The following is a 20,727-nucleotide window of genomic DNA, read 5'->3' on the forward strand; positions in this document are numbered from 1 at the left end:
GTTTCCTTCCTTCTCCCTGCCTTCTCAGCTCAATAGGAACACTTGAGATGAAATCGCATGACAGGCTCAGGTTATCTCATGTTTCCTCCAGGTGCTGATTTTGGCATGGTTTTGACAAATCTGTTAAAGTTTAGAATATGGCTATTGCATACAGCAGCCCTGACAGCGTATACCGACTTACTGATAAAGTGGAGGAAATTAGTGTTTACTAATGCTTGGCTTATTTTTGAACTCAAAAGTAACTGGCAGTAAGGTCTAAGAGAGTGAATTTTAAATTACAAGCTATGATTACCAAGTGGTCTTACGGGAATTAACTAATCGCACATGTTGCTGTATCTTTTGATCCCTGTATATTGCAGTAGAAGCAGCAAAAGAGACTTCTAGGACAGTATTTTGCTAAGGTTTGGTTATTTCAAAGCATACGATTTCTGAGACACCTGTAACACCATCTTCAAAGACACCGGATCATAGTTGCCATTGACTTCGAGCAGAGTATAGAACAGTGTGGAAGGGACACGAAAAAAACTAAATTACCCAATCATATTTTTATTGTTCCTCATATAAGTAATTTTTATTTGCAAATAAAAGTCCATTTGTCATTGTTCTTAAGAGTGTGCCAAGCAACATCCTGTTGACTTTGCAGTGTCAGAGTGACATTTCCAGACAGAATCAACATTGGAGGGAAGAAGAGGGGCACACAGAGGTCTTGTGTGTCCTAACAGCAACACCAGGAGTGTTTCAGCTGACTTACCCAATATGTGCAGAGGATGTGACAGCATGCATTTCCTGGTACATCTGCTACGTTCTTCTGCTCGCGCAGAAGGGAGGAAAGATATTCTGGCCTCAGTGTGTAACCCCTGTTGGGTTGTTTCTTGGACAGGCACAGCCTCATATGGCGAGAACTCGGGGACCAAAACGTGATTCAGCTTTTAGACAGCAACACAGATACTGTCAGAGCAGAGTGAGCACCACCCTTTTCCACACGAAAAATGAAAAAATGCCAGAGCAAGTAATATCTTGGCATTTTAGCTGGAGCCTCCATGAAGTGTTCCACCCTAAACTAAAATATTATATCCTTACGGTGATTATACTACATTTATTTTTAACAGTGTTTCAGGCCTGTGCTGGTTTTTTTCCTGCTGCCTAAGGACAGCTTAATAATGCATCAAGATTTGGATTGTTTTTTTCACTTTGGTAAAACTGACCTAGTTTCCTCCGTAACCCCCGCCCCTCAAAGAAGGAAACTTAAATAAAATATCCTCTATGAAAATGTAAAAGGCAACATTCATAATATTTCTTCCACATGTTCTGAAATTAAAACTGTCTCATGTCCTCAGGTTGTTAAACAAGACTGAGTTTCATTTACAGGCTTGAGCTCTTTAATGGGTTAGCATCCCTACTGCGTGTGGCAACATCCATGCAGTGTTACTTCATGGAAAGGGATTGTTACGATAATTGTGAAAACGATACAGATGTTTGGTTTTGAAAATAGACACTAACAGTTTTCCCGATGCAAACATGTAAATCCTCACAGGCTGATGAAAGCTTATCATGTAAAAATATTCAGAATGCCAGCGACCTTGAATGACCATATTCTGTCAGATATAAATAGCTCATTAATACAGACTAGTTGTCACAAAGCAGCTTTTTCTACAAGTTGTCCAAATTCAGTAGCTGCAGGAAATAACTTATGTAATAAAGATTTTGGTTCTTCCAGGAAGCCCTATAATTATGGAATCATAATGTATCACATGCCTTCCCCTCTAAGGTAATTTTCAGCCATTTCAACTTCACCATACTCACATGCATCCATGGTCCTGTCCTTTTGACATTGACAAAAGAAGACCTTTTGTCAGTTTGCTCTCAGAGACAGAATGAAGATGATGTACAGTATACACTGTGAACATGGGTATGAGATTACCTAATTCTGCTTCTGTCAAGAATAATCAAACCTGTAAAAAAATGGGCCTTTGTGATTCATTTGCTCTAACAATCACATTTAAAAAGAATCTAAGTTTATCATAACCTTGAAGCTGCTGTGTGTGTAGGTGGCATCCATAGTGTTGTTCCACAGCCGGTGGTTTTCTGAGGTTGTCAATGTCCTCTGCAAGGCCTGAGATTTAGGAAGACAGTCTTGTCAAATTCTCTTCAGTCATCCAGAATACTCCCTTCCCCATTTTTTTTAATTAACTATCAAGGATAAAAGTAGCTATTAACACAATGAAAGAACAATGCTAATTTTTTTTGGGGGGGGGGGGTCAACTGAAATAGAAAAGAAAATCAGCCTGCTTTCAGCTTTCCTGTGGAACTACTGTCTTCTGGACTATGGTGTATGACCGTGTTTAGTACAGTATCTTAGCTACAGGCTTTAGCTGTGGTGGAGAAAACATGCTTTTATGATGTAGCCATGCTTTCCTGAGCATGCTTATCACATGAGATAATTTTAAAAAGCAGAACACAGGCACAAAGCCAGAAATTCCACCTGATATTCAAGAGATACAAAACTAAAGATAAACACACCGTGACTAGAGATTTTCCACTTTCATTGAACTATCACAGGTTTATGGCTGAATGGAAGCACTCCATTACATTGGGTTTGAGTTTGAATAAGGTTACAGAGGTAAAAAGTCACTGTGAAAAAGGAAGGGTGATCTGGTAAGCTGCATACCTCCACACTGCTTACATACGCTGCTGCCTGTGTTTGACTTGTTTTCCTTCTTTTATGTGCTCGTCTGTTCAGATGTCATCTTAAATGGACAATTAAAGCAGTTTGTGAGTTATTTTTGTAGAAAAGTAAATGCTGTTTTTAATCTTGACAAACCTGTCATAAGGGGCATAGATGTCCAAAATAAGACAAAGACCTACAAATACTTCCAGTGGGGAAGAAGGAAAGATTACCAAAAGAGATGAAAAAGACCCAATTCCATCCCACAGTTATAACTTGAAATTGGACAAATTTAGCCGTTTCTAATGGAAATGCTGTTAACCCGTTCACCAATTTCCTAAACAAGCTGGAGGCTTGAAATTCACAGACCTTTTTAAAGAGTCTATAGTTCAAGAAAAAATTATGATTGGTGCAAAAATTACCAGGTGAGGTTCCTTGGTTTCTGGTGTACAAGAGGTTAAGGGTGATCAGAGTCCCTCCTGATCTCTGTAGTGTTTAAATAGTCCTTGCCTACTGATGTGGTAGAAGTATGATCTGAATTGAGTGCTGATGTACAGCTCTGGGGTAGTCTGTCCAGGCATACCAACCAATGCATTCCCTTCCACAGATATAAATGTATTGGATTAAGAATGGAAAATACAGGCAAGAGGTTGTGGGGAAGGAAAAAATGCCAAACAGAATGTGAAGAGGTAAAAATGATGTAAACAAAGTGGGGGGTGGAAGGCATAACTGGTTTGCGCTGCAGTTGGAAGTGTCCTCAGAAACACCACAGTGGAGGTCAGCAGCTCTGCAGTGCACCTCTGTGCTGTCACTTCTTCCTGTCACAAGAGCAGGCATCCTCCTACCCCAAGGACCAACCCACACACACTAAATGAGATGATATACGGGTCTTACCGCTTAGGCCAGAAGGAGGCTGAAGGTCTGAAAATCAGCAGTAGATTTGGGGAAGAGGGGAGGAGAGAGGCCAGCAGCTATGCTGAGTAAAGCACATGCACACAGACATGAGCTCTTCTCACCATGTTAAAAGACTGATTGAGATATTCCTTTCCACTTGACATCTTAGAAGACAGAAATATTTGCTGCATCCATTCCAACATACGAAGGCAATTAGGAAGGCAGGGATCCAGCACACTTGATGGCAGAAGCATCATACTGAGGTGTAAGTAAATAATTATTTCTCTTTTATAGCTTAGCCTCAGTTCTGCAAGGATGCACACATGTATACTGTTCCGTTGACATGACTACATAAATGCAATGAAACCAGTTATGTCTTCCTTGCACTGGTTATTCTCACGCTAACTCTGCCCTCTATGCTGTCTGTCAGGCTCCTGTCTTCCCTTCCTTGAAAGACTTCTTCCAAAAACAGATACACAATTCTCTTCTACATTGAAGCAATAAATAATATGGCAAATGCACTAAAGAAACTAAACCCAGATGATGCCAATGTATGTGTTAAACATAGCTTATCAATCTCTTTGCAGGTTGCTTCTTCATTCCACCCTTTAACCCTCTTACCTATGGCACTTACTTAGGTTGTAACTTCTGGAAGGAAGAATTTTATGTCTTTTCATATATTAGCATTCTGCAGGCACTGTGGAAACACAGCTGATTACTACTTCTTACATATGTTATCTCGTGTTCTAAGAAACCCCCAACGTTTTCAAAAAGGTTACTTCCTCACTTATAAATCTCAGAAAAATTTATCTGGGCCTGCTGTTTCACAGGTCTAAATTGCAATGTGCGCTGTCTTGGGGTTTTTTTAAACACTTCTTCATTGCTGTAAAATGATTTCCGCCTCACTCTTCTTCCCTTCTGATGTTTAGACAAGTTGTCCTAATTTCTGTTGAGCATCATTACTGTAGGTACGGTTGCACTTAGAATTACGTCACATTTCACCGGGGGACAAAGCACTGAACACCTTTTACAGAAGTTAATGGAACAAAATCTGTTTAATTAAATTGTAACTTGAAGAATTCAGCAGAAATGCTGCATCATTCAGGTTGTAAACATAATACTGCTTCTAGCCACCTTTATAAAACAGGCTGCTAAGTGCACTGTTATTCCTGGACCTCCTCCTAAAGCTTTACATTAACTTAAGTAGGCCAGCCTGGTACGTGTTGCTTTGTTATGAGTCCATGTGGAGTAATTTCTGTTAAGAAGCTAGCTCCAAAAGTACCTGTAAGGCAGCCCTCCCTTCCCATGCTTCAGTAATGCTAAACCAGCCGCTTTGCCTCCCAACTGAATGCGTGGGGATGAGGACCACCGTCATAACAATAATACCTGCTGCATCTGACTCACTACAGCTCCTGCTGGGAGAAGTAATAAAATGTACATTTCTCTGTGCCAGCAAGAGCTGCCACAGTACAAGGAGGATTCACTTCCAAGTTCAGATTTTGTAGTTGTAATTTTCCTTCCTCACTCTTCTTGTATTTTTTGAGTACTGTGGGAGAATAACTTTAGATTATGGTGTCTGAGGAGACTACTTGCAGAAGCTGAAAAAGTCTGAGATCTATATTTGTGTTTTTGGGAGTATTTCTTGTTGGAAGTGTTGTATTTTCTGCACCGCAGGAAAGAGGAAACAAAACTGAGTACATTAGCTCCACAGCACAAATGAGAACTGTGCGACCAAATCCCTGTCTGCAGCACGTTTTTACCCGATGACAGCGTACAGACACTGACAATCTTGGTAGAAATTGCTGTGGGGGAAAATTAGCTGAAACATTACCATTTACCTTACAGCTGCAGCTTTGTGTCTTGAAACATTGACATTTCACCTGTAATTTAATCTCTATTATTAATGAATTGTGGAAACTCTTTTCCCTAGGCACTAGACCATCAGACTGTGTATGGAGTCTGTCAGCAAACAATATTACTAAACAGCCATGTAGTCTTTTAGATACTCTAAAAAGAAATATCTGTATAAACAAAAATAGACACGCAGCTCTTTTCAAATTGGTAACATAATAGTAACCGTCTAGATACTGTCCTGGGCAGCCGGATCTAGGTGGCCCTGCCTGAACAAGGGGGTTGGACGAGGTGACCTCCAGAGGTCCCCGCCAACCTCAACCAGTTTGTGATTCTGTGATACATTAATTGTCTGTCATCAACTCATTCGTATTACACAGTGATGTCTTTCAAAATGATTCATCTGTCATGGTCAACAAAGGTCACTGTTTTAAAAAAATTCTTTAGTAAATATCATAAAGGATCTTTTCAGAATACTTATAATTAAGTTCTGCACCTTTGTTTTCTTCTGTACTAAGTGATATTTTGTCCAAATAAGGAAATCTACAGAAGATCTTGTAAGGACATCTTAAGGATAGAATTGTTAGATTCAGGAGAATCGCTGTATGCTAAAAATGTAATCAATCAGATGCACAGGTAACAGGCACTGAAAGGAAAGATTTTATAGAACCATTTCAATTACTTGTCACATAAAATGAATTGAACAAAAAGTGATATTCCACTCCAGGAGGATTTAAATGCCACCTTATTTAGTTTGAGAACAAAGAGTATTTTCAATTTATCTGTTGTGTGTACATAGAAGAGGCAGCAGAACGGATTCTTTGTGCACAAATCACGGCTAAGGTACTGCTGAGAACAGCGTAGATAAAGGGGTTAGTGTGACTACAGGCAAACAATGATTATTTATGGACTTCAGTGTGCTTTTTGTGCATTGCTAGAATGAGCAATGATTAGATCTGAACCCTACAAAGACTTTAAGGGGCTTGGTGGAACAGATACAGTTAATCTGTGTTTGGTTGTTAAACTGACTTAATAATAAGTCATGTAGGTGTGTGTTTTATCCCTTCTTAAACTCAAATTACATTAAACATTATGTAACAGTCAAATAGTAGAATTAGATTTGCGAATGCCTATTTGTAGCGGATATTCAAGACCGGGCGCATCTGTTGCTTATAGAGAGTGAGATGTGACATGCAAGACTTCTTTTTCTAAGAACTGTGCTATAGATATTATGATCACTGATAACTATTTGCAGAACAGCATTTGAAATCTGTGATCTTTGAGAACTTACAAATGAACACAGGGATTATATGACATTATTGATTGTATTTTTCAGAAGTTTTTGAGTCAGTTGATTCTTTTTTAACATATCATACATTAGGGAGTTTGTTCTTTCACCAGTATACAAATTAGTTACCATGATGTTGGTTATTGTGAAGCCTACTAGCTACATACTGGTAGGACGCAGACAATATGGAGTTAAATGACATCAAACCTAGCCAATAATCACATGGATGTATCATTATCAGCTCATTTTTGTGATATTCTACCTTACTAATGAAATTTTTAAAGAACTTCTAGTAACTGTTATTATATTTGAAACCTTGTGACCTGTTTTCGAAACAACTTGATGTCATAATAGTTCAATAATCAAATATATGCTTTTAGACATAGCCAGCCACAGCATTTATAGCTGTGCAAGCAAAACCAATGTGTACAATGATCTCTTATGCTTTAAGATAAAGGGGAGCCTGCAGATATCAAGAAAATACAGCATTATCGGTGGTTCAATATAGTTTGGGGTTTTGACGTAACAAGTATTTAATGATTCATTACTGCAATTACACAGTGTTCTTGTTATATAATGTAGTAGTTGTTCTTATAACTATATAAGAATATGCCCTACAACATAACACAATAAACATTGAACTGATCTGTGCAGGATAATGCTGAGTATGTAGACTCAACCCATTTTTATGATGGCATGTTCTAGTACAAAGAGAGAACAAACCAGAGAACCTTTAGAGGCTATAAAAGAGCTTTCTTTTTCCATAGTTTTGAAATTAAGGGCAAAATCCTGGTCTTTACTGAGGTCAATGTCAATTTTACCAATGGAAGAAAGTTTTCATTTCAAATGGAGAAAGCAGAAAACTTTTCGGTGTGCTCCTCTTGTCTTAGTATTCTTCACTGGCCCAAGTTTTTCTGAATTAAGTCCTGGAATGACTTATGTGCTGATGGTAGTAAAGACAGATAATGTTTTTGATGTATTTTGAAAGTGTTTAGCATATTTTAAGTCTCTAAAATGGATTGCATTTGTTATCTCCTTTCCTTTTTTGCCTTTCCCTTGTGTATGATATCCCTCAAAAAAGGTTTGGGGATCAGTCATTCCAAACATTTTGCTACTCAAGAGTGTTTCATTACCACTATGTCTGTCCACTGAGATCAGAAATGAGCCACACATCTTAATTCCCATATTGTTTGTAGTAATATGTTCATCAGTGTGTAGGTTTTATAGTAACAGGCTCAGGGAGGAGAAATACATCATTATGATAGTGCATAACAAGTCGTCAGGACAGGGAGATGGGGAAGTTTTACCTATCAGTGTGACAAACGGTTGTTTATAGGTCAATTAAGTTCAGGATCTGACACTTTCTCTGCCAAAGTAACATTTACATTACCAAAGAGGGAAGTTTTGGCACTCTGGCTAAAGTATCATGAAATCAGTGGAAAGTAAATATATTTTGGAAAGTATGATTGAATCAACACTCCTCAAGGACCCTGAGAAGGATGTTGCTGTAAAAGCTAACATACTTTACCAGCAAAGGTTATCTCTGAGGAATGCAACCTGAGACATAAAACACATGAAAAGACAAAATTCCTTATGAGGTAGGTCAAGAAAATGCCCAGAGTATGGCACTGATTAGTGCCATATAGGAACATTTTTTTTAGGTTTGGTGGTTTTATAAGAAAACTAAATAAAATGTTTTGTTTGTTTGCATTCACTTTTGTCTTTCAAAAAAATCCGTAAGTTATACATCAGTATTTTTAAGTTTTCTTTCAAAATAACTGGCTAGTATCAAGGCATTTTTTTATATTTTTCATCTAAGAGTGTGACTAATCTAAAGAACAAAGGCAGTGTGGGGGAGCCTTTTCCTTTCTCTTTACTGAAGATGTTTAAAAGGGAGAGTTAAGGAACAGAGATAGCGGGCCAAGAGTGTATACTGGGAAAAAAACCAACAGATAGAAAGTTATACATATTGGCTGTGTTGATTTTATGCCACCTATGTGAATGCACAATTCCTTTCTGAAGGAAATCTTACCCATTGTCTGTGGCGGACCTACCAGACTGCCAGCCCTTTTTGCAATTCCTAGCTATGGTTGATGGAAACCGGTACTGTGACCTTTCTCCGAAATTTAATTTTCACTTCCATCTTCAGCATCTTACAATCAGCTGAGCATTTGATTGATTTCATCAATCAATCAGCTGAGCATTTTACATATTTTTGTAACATCAGTCTCCTAAATGTTTAGTTTCTAGGGAAGTTCAAAGAACAAAGAAGCCATTGTTGGAGGCTAAGACACCACTCAAATCAGTTCAGGTCATCTGCATTCAAATCAGTTGCCTGGAGACACCAATCTTTGATAATGTAGAACCTAACTGTCCTGGTTTTGGGAAATGACATGCTAGAGATGAGAAGGGAATCATGCTGGAAGATGTACAGTTAAGTTTGCAAAGTGTCACGAGAAACACAGATTGCTGTTTTCTGTATACCCGTGTGTGCACAAGTTTAGCAGCCACTTGACTATGTGATTGCATGAACACAGCATTAATGAAACAGAGTCTTATGAGGGAAAGGGACCGTCCTGTCTGGGTTAATATAAAGTCCTTGTTTTGATTCTATAATTAATTTCATTTTATTTTCATGAACATTTTAGGTGTATCAATACATGCATGAAACCATAACTGTTAATGGCTGCCCCGAATTCCGAGCCAGGGCCACTGCAAAGGTAGGATACGTGCAACTGTTGAAATACATGTTACCAAAGTGACCTAGTAATTGACTGTGCGCGTGTGTGTTTCAGGTATTCGTGTGTACACTGTAAGAAAATTTAGACATCAGTGGCAGCCCAGAGTCTAGAACCAGTGCTACTTCCCAGGTAACAATCATAATGGAAAATTTCAACCTTTATGCTGCTTCTGTAGCTTAAGAAAAGAGAATGATTTTATGGAAATTTATGCTTTTTGAGAAGTTGCTCTGCAAAAGCAAATCTACTGGTTCATTCTGTAGAAGTCTGCCTGCAACAACCAATATCTTAATGGACTATTTTCCCATACAGCTCACCCAGAAAGGACACAATGATTCGGGAGACAGAAACTAAACAGTCAAAATTCCACTTCTAGCTAATGGGAACTGTAGATACTGAGTAAGTGGTAAGGATGGTAAGGATGGATAGTGATAAAAATGGCCTGATCAAGAGACTCCACACTCAAATTCAAGCCTATTTTTTCTGATGCATTACCTGTTTTAATGAAATATATTGTCTCTTTGTCCATGCCTTTCTCCTATCCTTAGACCATGACAGCTACATTGCTGCTACTACTAAAATGATAATTTTCGAAGGGAATTCACACGTCCATGAAAATACCTGTTCTACGTGCTGGTGTGAAATATGCTTTGTATTTTCATAACATGCACAAAGATAGATGCTTCCAAACGGGTCCACCATGGCTTTCTTCTTCCCATTATCATTTTGTACTCAAAACTGTTTTCTGGGTGGTATAGCAGATACTGTGCAAAACAGGTAAACCTGCAAAAGCCATAAATAAATATTTTTTAGAGATATTTCTTTATGGTCCCACTCCTGTGAAATTAGTGACAAAACTCGCTGAAACCCTAGTGGAACTAAGATCTTACCATTATGTATTTGTGTGAAGGGATTTTAATTTAAAGCTGTATCAGAAGATGAAGGTTGGGAGTGTATTACAAAATGATTTCTACAGTGTTTTAGAGAAGCAAGCTGTATAGTGGCCAGCAAATAACCTAATATACATTAAATTGCAGTGTATTTTCTTTACTAAATAGAACATTCTTTTCTGTAGGCTGTTCATCTAATTTTAACCTTCTTCTAATTGAAAGTTAATGGACAATGTAAATTTGTAAGGTCTATGCTTCTATGTAGAGAAATATGTGTATGAAATCCTGATTTGTCTACACTGCAGGTAAACATAGAAATTATTGCTATGTTGTATAGTAAATGGGGAGAAATCCAATTAGTGTTTGCCATTCTCATTTCTTATTCATATAGAACAGCAGGGTTACAGAGCAATGTTTCAATATCGCAATATTTCCTGGTTATTTCTGGGCTGTCTGCATTGCATTCTCCTAGTGCATTCATGTCTGACATAAAATGTATGCATGATGACAAGGTCTGCATGTACAAAAACACGTAACTGAGAATGATCCATTATGTCACATCATCCACTAGCTTCTATTAAGCATAAGCATTATAAGGATGCTCAAAAAACATCAGCATAATGCAGAATTGTTCGAGCAGTTTGGACTACAAACACACACTGAAAAGGATAAAGGGTTTTCTTAATGTTTATTTAATGATTTACTAAGATCTGTAAGTAGGAAAATGCTTGTAGTGAACAATGAAGTATAAGATATAATATTTTTCTGGGTGCAAGCTTCAGAGTTTATTACATGGGGTTTTTTTACCAGACTAAGATTAACAATCTAGGATTTTTCTAATTGATTTATAAATCCATTGTCTTAAGATTTAATTTTTCAATAAAAGTTTTGATCCAATTATATTATAAAAACTCATATTCCTGTTCCAGGAGTTATTCAGCTTGAGAGATTTCATAAAAATCACAAATTCAACTTTTTAAAATAGGAATATCCTTTTAGGATTTTTTTCTGTGCCCAAAGAATAAAATAAACAATTCTGTACCTCTGAAAGCAGAGCAGAGGGTTAACAATTCAGTCCATCCATTTGTTTTCAACTAGGAACACAGTAGGGATCACATTGTCTTATCCCAGAGTAACAAATTTTCTTCCTGTGCAAAGGCAAAGAAGAAATGCACTAGTGATCATAAGTGTTCACCGCCACGCAGTCAGGCTTCCCAGTGCATACTTCTGGCTCTGCTGCTAACTTCCTGCGTTATCTTTGACAAGTCACCTAAATTCTCTGTTCCTCTGCTTATTCCTTTATTTCAAAAGCATTGGCATGGAACTTAATTTTTTTAAAATGCTTTTCAGATGATCAGAAAAAGTCAGAATAAGATACTGAAATGCCTTCACAGGAATGAATTCTTCCTGCAAATGAACAGCAGAGTGTATGTCAGTGTTCTCCCTACATAGCCAAATCACTCGTCTTTCTCTTCCAGGCAACAGTTGCTGCTTTTGCTGCAAGTGAAGGCCATTCCCACCCGCGCGTGGTGGAGCTGCCAAAGACTGATGAAGGCCTGGGCTTTAATGTCATGGGAGGAAAGGAACAAAATTCACCTATTTACATTTCCCGCATCATCCCTGGAGGAGTGGCAGAAAGACATGGAGGGCTCAAACGGGGGGACCAGCTGCTTTCGGTTAATGGAGTGGTATGTGGAAATTTGATAGAGCTTTCATTTTGGTCTGTTTTTTCATTTTTCACAGCTGTTCTAATATCGGGATTTAAAATGCAGCCATATGAAACAAAAGGAATTAGCTCTGTGAGAGACCTTCAGTCTGCATTTGCAGGCCAGTGAGGCCGAGCTGCATCGACAACTTTGTGCCACTACAATTTCTGTTGTAATGGAGGGTGCTTGAAGAGCTTCATTTTAAATCCACACCACATGCTTAATTTACAAGGAAGCTATGTCTTTCTTAATTGATAATTCTGCAAATCCCTTTTGCAGTAAAAGCGTAGTAACAGGCTTTGTCATTCTTGCACCTCACGGCTTCTGAGGCACACAGCCCTTTCCAAGCACACTGATGCCTCAGTGGCACTTGTGCAGCCTTGTGACCTTCAGAGCGTTGGAACACATAAAATCAAAAGAACACATAAAATCAAAAGAAGTTTGGTAAGCACATTTGGTACTGATTTGCAGTGGAAGGTACATTACAGATTTCTTTCAGTGACATTCATCCAACTGTGGTATCTGTGTCACAGAAATCAGATATACAAACACACACATACAGGGAGCATGTATTTTCAGTAAAAAGGTACCTTCTTTACATAGTCATTTTTCATATAAGTCAGTACTTCAGGGTGGAGTGTTTTGCAGTAGTTTCACTATGAATGTCGGTATTCAGGTAAAAATAAAAGGGCTTTTGGAATAGAGAGGAAAAACAAGGTTCTGACTGCGTGATATGGGTCAAATTCTGCCTTTCATTTTGCTTTTTGTTCCCTTTTACAAGGGAATGTAAAGTACTGAAAGGGTAAGCATACTCATTCATATAACCCTACACTTCTCTTAATGAAAACATAATCCCTTTTCATGCAAAACCTCCATCTAAACCTCGTATTTAAATACACCGAAGGCACGTAGGAGCAATTCCTGAATCCAGTCATAAATATAAGACTTTCCAACTTAAATTTCCTCTTTGTTGCAAGCCTATAAAGAATAAAAACATGCTATTTTCTGCATGCTTTCATGTTGTCGTCTGTTTCTCTCAACAATAGCTATTCCCTTTCTCTTGAAACAAAATATCAGTGCAACCCTTCAGACAGACTTTTTACCACTTCTTCTATCAACTATCGTGTTCTCAAAAGAGAAATAATAGGTCTGGAAGCTTACTTGCCCCTGTACACAATGAGAAAGAACAGATACAAAACAAAAAAAGAAAAGCCACTGAAAAGATTATTTAGTCTCAGGGAAAAAGCAAAGGAACATTTAATAAGGAAATTGCCTGAACTTCACTGATTGGAAGTAGATCAAATAATTTTGTTGTTGTTCAACACTTCTTTCAACAGATGAATAAAAAGACAGATAAAAAGTGCTTATATTCAGTAATTGGTGGATGGTTCTTGAAAAAAACTTCTACTGTCAACAGCATCTGGGCAAATACCAGGGAGGAAAGTGGTGAACCTTCTGATGTGAAGATATATTGAATTTGACTGTTGTCACCTCTATTTCATGATACTCTGTTAAAAGAAAAAAAAAATCATTAATGTGCTCTAGAATATATATTTAGCTAATGTAGAAAAAAAAACACAATATGAAATTCCCAATTGCATGTAGACACATGAGAAAGTTGATTCCGAGATGCAACAGAAATATTTTTGCATTCAGAGTCTAAACAGCAGAATTTGAAGTTTGAATTGCAGTTGCATACTTGAAACAATGCCTATGAGCAACTGTTCATACACCAATCTTGGGCTGAATCAAACCCATACAATATAATTCGTAAAGAGGCAAAAATTATAGAAGTGATAATTTGTTTGCAGACAGCTTGAGACAGGAGGAAAAAGCTCTAAATTTAACACTGTTCACTGGGACTAGTTCACTCTGTGCTTCTCTCAATTTAGCTGGAGAAAAGCAAATAATATACAGTATGTACAATACAACAGACGGCTCAGCAGTGGAACATGAAATGAAAGTGAAATATCTGTAACTTGTTTGTGCTCAGAAGTTGGTGATTGTCCAACTTTATAATTATCAACATAAAATTAGAGCTGGATGTTCAGAATCCAGATTTGTGATCCCAGCATGACTGGGATGACTGTTCCTTGAGCTGTTTCACCGGATGTTTAAAAAATAGTTTTCTCATTATGCTGGGGATTTTGTTACATACTTTTGTCACGCACCCCCTAAAACTAAAGGAAATTGAAAGCAGTAAGCCGTGCAGATGGCTCAGCAAAGGCACTTGCTGGTGGCTTTTCATATCTGGCAAAGGTTCTGCATTTGTCAGGTACCTGGTGTGAGTCAGATACAGAAAGGGATACAAAACAGGTTTATAATGGATAATTTCTCACCCAAGCATTTGCTTACAGATATCTAATAGAAATACTCTTCTCAGTTTCTCAACTTGTGGGATAACAATCAGATTCTCTTTTTTGTCTGCAAGACAGTGGGATTTTTTTTCTTTTCTATTTATGAGAAGTCTGTGAGCCTGGATACAGTAATGGTTGATGTTTCCCCACACCGTATCTGCAGTTCTTTCAGCTGTTCCTGCCTCTACAATATTTTGCATCCCTTTTTTTTTGATGCTGTCTGCCAATGCAATAAGGGAAATACAGACGTAAGTACATATAAATATATGTAATCAAAAATTACATATTAAAAAAAGGTATACATTCTGGGAAACAAAAATAATTATTAAATCTCATGTTTGGTGGGCAGTTCTTAAGTAATACGATTGTCAGATCATCGCAATGTCCCCAGCCAGTGTAATCCAGTCAGCAAAATCCCTTATACAGGCATGACCAATACCAGCAGTAGTCCTTCACCAACACAGTCCCACAGGTTTGCAGAGGCGGAAGAATTCAAACAGCAAAACAACTTCTTTTGCTGGTATAAGCTCTTTTTCTCACTCCAAGACGCCCTGCTTTTTAAGTTGTGCAGCTACCACTGTGCAGGTGAAGCAACGTGAAGGAATGAAGACATTAAGAGCAAGTATAGCAATCTTAATAGCAGCCAAAAACTATAGTTGTTAAGACCTGAGTTAGGTATGTTTGGAGACTAGGATTAGCATTTAGCGGCACTATCTTTTACTTTGCCTTTGTTATTTTCCCCTCTTTGGTTATGGTTCAGAGCTTTAGGCTTAATTCTTTGTCATTACTATTCAAGTCAATGGGAGTTTTCAATTGACCTGGATAGCAGCAAAGTCAAACCCTTCGTTTGTAATTAGAAAATACTGGCTGTAAACTGGAAGAACAAGGCCGGAGGCAAATGGGAAAGAAAACAGGCCAATCATGAATTAAATACAGTTTACTAAGTTGTACAAAATATTAAAGTACACCATCTACAGAACAGCTAGAATCACAATTGCTTATTGATGTCGGTTAGAACCATCCGACTCTTTGAAAGCAAATTAATATTTTAGCTACTTCATGTAGCTTGGGAGCTTGCAATTCTTCTTCATAGCCTGTTCTAAGTTCATACTGTTGCACAGCAAAACTGATCATGACAACACTGAGTACACTGACTTTTCCTGTGAATGTCCATGCCACGTCATGCAGACGACGATTCACAAGCAAAAAATGAATTATAAAACAATGCCAAATTTTATACAGTTCCTCTTAAGGTGGTAACTGTGTTTACAAGTATCAAAGCCGGTCACAAATAAGTAATAAAAGATAGCTAGTTACAGTATGTGTTAGCAATGATGACCTCTTCTAACAATGAGCAATTATTGTGTAGGGGACGTGGTGAAGAGGTTTTAATTTGTATCTGTGACTTGTTCATTAAATCAATTTCACACCTATTGCTTTTTATTTTGGCTCTCTTTGGAGCATGAGATACATTGACTGTTTCTTATGCAACAACGAATTTCCTCTTTTTCAAATATTTGTAAGGAAATTCTTTTTTCCCCCAAATTACTTTTGGGTAGCAGTGCTACCCAATTTCTAACAAATTTCTAACACAATTTCTAACAAATCTGGTCATCACAGATCATGAATTTTCTTTAATCTTTGAATAGGAGACCTGCTGGAGGTATGTCATGAACATACAGTTCAAAAACACTAAGTCATTTATTTCAACAGTAAAATGTTTATTTACTTCAAGTTTTCTCTGTTTCTGGTAATCATTTCAGCACCTGAAATTACATTCACTGTTTCTCTAAGTTGCATTAATATTTTTGAAGCATCTTTACATTTCTGTAGAAACTCTTGAGTCCAGTAAGTTGACCCAGACATGAAATAATTATTTGTATTAATATTTAAGATATTTAATAGAAGAAAGATAAAGAGCAATGAACTTGAATTGTGTTGTTTATATTATTTATGTAGAAGTGTATTATGTCTGCTTTTTGAAACTTTTAAATCATTATTTCCAGCTGACAGCGTACCACAGCAGAAGTAATTTTTATTCACTGTTCTTGCACAATGCTACTCAGTCAAATACGAGAGATGAAAATAGAAATAATTTTCTTCTGACAGTTACTATAACGATGCTAAGTCATTCTTTTAGCATGAATTGAACTTCAAATATTTTGAATGCTGCTGCTTCTCTTTGGAGGCCTATGGGTATAGATTCATTTTAAATAGCATGGTATACATAAGAGTTTTAAAACACAGCATGTAGTAAAACTTTGATTTATTTTATGTGGGAAGAAAATTACTTATTTTTTAAATGATCTGAAATCCATGTGAAGAGCTCAGTTGTGCAGTCTGGTTTTTTTTTTCTGTGCAGAGATACTTTTGTTTGTTGGAATATATCCTACAACACACATGGGCAATCATACACTATTAGAAAATTTCTCCCTTTCTCTTAAGGTGTGGAACATGCCTTGAAAAGCACTCCGGTCAGTCCACTTACTGGTAGAAATTAAATACTCTTTTGACAGCTGAGTCACCTCCCCCTTTTGGAAATTTGCTGTTTCAAACAATGTTAGCATAGAAATCGGAGCTTGAGCTCCTTTGGGAATACTTTTGATTTCACAGCAGATATCATCTTACTGTAAAACATTTTCCAGAAAGGGAGGGAAAATATATATTCCTTCAGCAAGAACTTGCAGTGTTAAAGTTGTTAGTGTTTGATTGCTTACAACTGACCGGATAAAGACTAGTTTATTTCCAGTGGAGAACCCGTATCACATAGATGTTAAACGTGTGAGCAATGCCATTAAGTGTTTAAGACCTGGCTTGTCCCTGGCCGCAGCGGGCATGCTCCTTTGCCTGCAGCTCAGCCCCTGCTTCATCACTACATGTCGTTCCTTGCGGGATCCAAACAGGGACAGGGTGTAAGAAAGGAACTGCGGTTTCAAACTTGCAATTTCTTCATTTCTTACCAACGTTCAAATATTTATTTTTGTACCTTGCAAACAGACTGTTTGGGTTTTTACTGTGGGGCTTGGGGGTTTTTTTAACATCATTTTTGTTTGCACAAAGCTTGTTGAGTATTTCCCCTCCTTTTCACACAGTTCAGAAATTAGGTTTGTAACGCAGCTTGAAACAGATTTGAATTATTTAAGATATGAAAATGAATACATTCCCAGCAGTGGATAAATCTTACTTAACTCAACACTTTTCCTTAATGGTCCCTTGAAAACTAGAAGGTGTGAAAACTTCCTAAAACCCCGACAGCCTTTCCATATGAAAAAGAGGACAAAGCTCCAAATCAAAGCGTTTTCCTCATTAAATCTCTTCTCCCTGCTCCCAGAGCGTGGAAGGAGAGCACCATGAGAAGGCAGTGGAGCTGCTGAAGGCGGCTAAGGACAGCGTCAAGCTGGTGGTACGCTACACTCCCAAGGTGCTGGAGGAGATGGAGGCTCGCTTCGAAAAACTGAGAACAGCCCGGCGCCGGCAACAGCAGCAATTGCTCATCCAGCAGCAGCAACAGCAGCAAAATACACAGCAAAACCATATGTCGTAGGTGAGAGGATTCATTGGTCTTCCCTAAAGCCCACTGATGGCACCAGGCCGGGGCCAGCAGCTCCAGGGGTCCATCAGGGCAGGGCCTGGTGCCACGGCCCAGCCCAGCCCCAGCCGGGGACACCGGGGCAGCCCCAGCCCCAGGCCTTGGGCACCTTCACAGGGATGGGGCTGAGGATGGGATGTGGGTCTACGGGTGGGCCCAGCTTGGCAGGGCCCGGGCCCGGGGGGCTGATGTGGGGTCCTGGGCCGTGGGGGAGTGGGGGGAACCCCGGGGGGCTGACATGAGGGCCTGGGCCAGGGACAGGGTGGGGGGAACCGGCAAAGAGGGGTCAGGGGCAGTCAGGGCTGGCCATGCCCTTGGTGCCCTGGCAAGAACATACTGCAAGGAGGATGATCAGAGCTCATTCTTTGGTACATTTCCACATGGGCCATGCCAGTAAAAATGCATTATGAAAATAGGTGAAAGGCCCTAACAAATTCTGGAGCGAATTTCCAATTAATAACGCCAAGATCAATAGCTGCTATGCAGCTCTGGCTTACCTGCAAGTAAGACTGCATAAGAACTCTGCAGTTCCTGGGAATATTTTTTAATTAAAAAACAGAGCATTTGTGACAAGTAAGAATACACTACCAAATTTAGACACAGTTTAAGGTATTTTCAAGTAGTCTGTTACCACTCTGCAACAAAACCTCAAGATTTGCTGCTGGTATGTAAAGAAGAGACTTCCTGGTCCCTTCCCTGCTACAGGGAACCCAAACTTCACTCTGTAGTTCCTCTGCAGGGAACTCACAAGGACTTACTTCTCATCTCAAGTTTGATACAAAGTATTTCATTCCCTCTTGACAGACATTCAATATTATGACAGCTTCTGAGGGGCTTGCAAGTTTCCCAGTGTAGTCAAAACACGGCGTGTGAGGTACAGAGATTCTCCATATGTGCAGTTTTTCTGAAATCAATGAGAGTTTGCAACATGACTACATTTATAGATATGCTCCATTTGCCCAAATGAAATCAAGTAGGAAGCATGTCCTAATGACTTACATCCTAGTCCTCCACAACTCATACCAGGTGTTCCCAAAACAGAATGTTTGTAGCAGTAAAAGTCTACAGGTGACTCAGAAAGTCCCCAAATGGTCAGAAAGTGAAGTTCCCAGAGGTGGTTTCATCATTATTGATGTTGACACTGACCTCTGTTGATATTTAGGGGAAAAAAACCCACCTCGTAGACCCCTCATGCTGTGACCACCAGAATTCCAGCTTTGTTGATGCAAACAAAGTCTCCAAGTGGGATCGGAATCCCACCTCAGGGCCTCAACTCAAGCAGGAGATATAAATGGTAGTATTTAATAAAGTAAGTTTGGGGTTTCTTTATAAAATGGGACCATTGCAGGAGACGAATATACAAATGGCACAGTCTCGTGAAGTTTTCCGTTTTTTCAGTTACCTAAATCTTTTCATGAGCAAGTAAGGTATTTTTACTGATGTGAATCTTTTCTTGAAGCTGAAAGGGAAGAAAGGCAGGCAGAGACAGCCAGCAACTTAATTCCTGAACTCCTTGTGTTTGCTCTGAGAAATGTGTTTCTTTAATTCTAGGTTATTCTCAAGAAAAAAAAAGCCTCGCTCAAGAGTTCAGTAATCAAGCAACCAGAGCTGCACTTCAGTATTCCAGCAAAAGGAAACAACTACAGGAACACAAAAAAGAATTCACCTTTGTGAAGAGAATGTGCAGTGCAAGAATAATGTAGTTAAGACAGCCATAGGGAGGGTACCTTCATGATAAGGTTTTTCAGCACACGGCAGTCACAGGTACATAGTACTTCTGGGACTCTAATGAGAACAGCATGATAGGTAAACCCTATGAAACAGAGCTCTAAGTCCAGGGCTTCCAAATAATTCTGTTTGATCTAATCTTGCACTCCTTACTCTGAGAAATTGGCCAGTTGGCTTTCTCTAGTCAGTGAAAGTTTTGTTTTAAGGAGATCAAGATTGGCTGGTTTTGGGGACAGAATCTTTCTCTACAGTTATCTCCAGAAATGAACAACTACATCAGTTCAAAATTTTGCCACAGACATCAAACTCATGCATCACGCTTCATAGCCACTTTGTACTATATATTGTAGAGCTGTTTTAACCTAACTTCCTGTTTATAATTTCCAATTTTCCCTCTGGAAATAGCAATTTACTATATTTATAAAGTATTCCATTTGTAGAAGCAATTGGCTTTTTACTCTTGGTGTTTCCATATATTTTATTATGCATCAACAGAGTGAGAAAGTTTTAGGTCAACTTTAATTTTATTAGTAGTAAAGTTAGGGAATCCTAGAACTGTATTTTTAAACGTAGGTATTGCTTGTATCTATTATAGTTACTATTCAGAAATCTATAACTGGATATATTATATATTTATTCCATAAAATATATATTGTCTGAATGTACCTGTTAGAGAAGTAGGGTCTTTGCTTAGCATGTATTGCAAATGTAGTAAGCTAATGTTAGCAAAAGACCAAGCTTTGTTTGGCAGATATTACTGTGATAGCATAATCTCGGCTTTTCTGTATTCTTTAATTTATTTTCCAGTCTAATGTTAATATATTTTAGAGAGGAGGAAGCGTAAGTTGTTTCTTTTAAGACTCGCACGTTATCATTTAAATCAGTTTGAAGTTAGAGTTCTGACTTTTTTTTTTAATCGAACCAAATTGGAATGTGCAAACAAAATATATAAATTCTTAAGTTTACATGTCTGCTTTTCCAAAGAAAATAGTCAAAGCTGGAAGGCTATAAACATCATCTA

At 38.3% G+C, this 20,727-nt stretch overlaps 1 protein-coding gene across 1 annotated transcript in view; it reads left to right on the top strand.

Annotated features, from left to right (window-relative positions):
* LIN7A (lin-7 homolog A (C. elegans)) overlaps positions 1-20,053 on the top strand; it is a 38,118-nt gene extending 18,065 nt beyond the window's left edge. Inside the window, exons 4-7 of the mRNA XM_009882668.1 lie at positions 9,347-9,418; positions 11,805-12,014; positions 17,721-17,933; positions 19,530-20,053. Coding sequence (XP_009880970.1) covers positions 9,347-9,418; positions 11,805-12,014; positions 17,721-17,933 — 495 coding nt within the window. The 3' untranslated portion in view covers positions 19,530-20,053. The remainder of the gene's footprint in view (positions 1-9,346; positions 9,419-11,804; positions 12,015-17,720; positions 17,934-19,529) is intronic.
* Positions 20,054-20,727: the final 674 nt, after the last annotated feature.

This window comes from Charadrius vociferus, unplaced genomic scaffold (assembly GCF_000708025.1).
Source record: "Charadrius vociferus isolate BGI_N301 unplaced genomic scaffold, ASM70802v2 scaffold72, whole genome shotgun sequence".
Lineage (NCBI taxonomy): Eukaryota > Metazoa > Chordata > Aves > Charadriiformes > Charadriidae > Charadrius > Charadrius vociferus.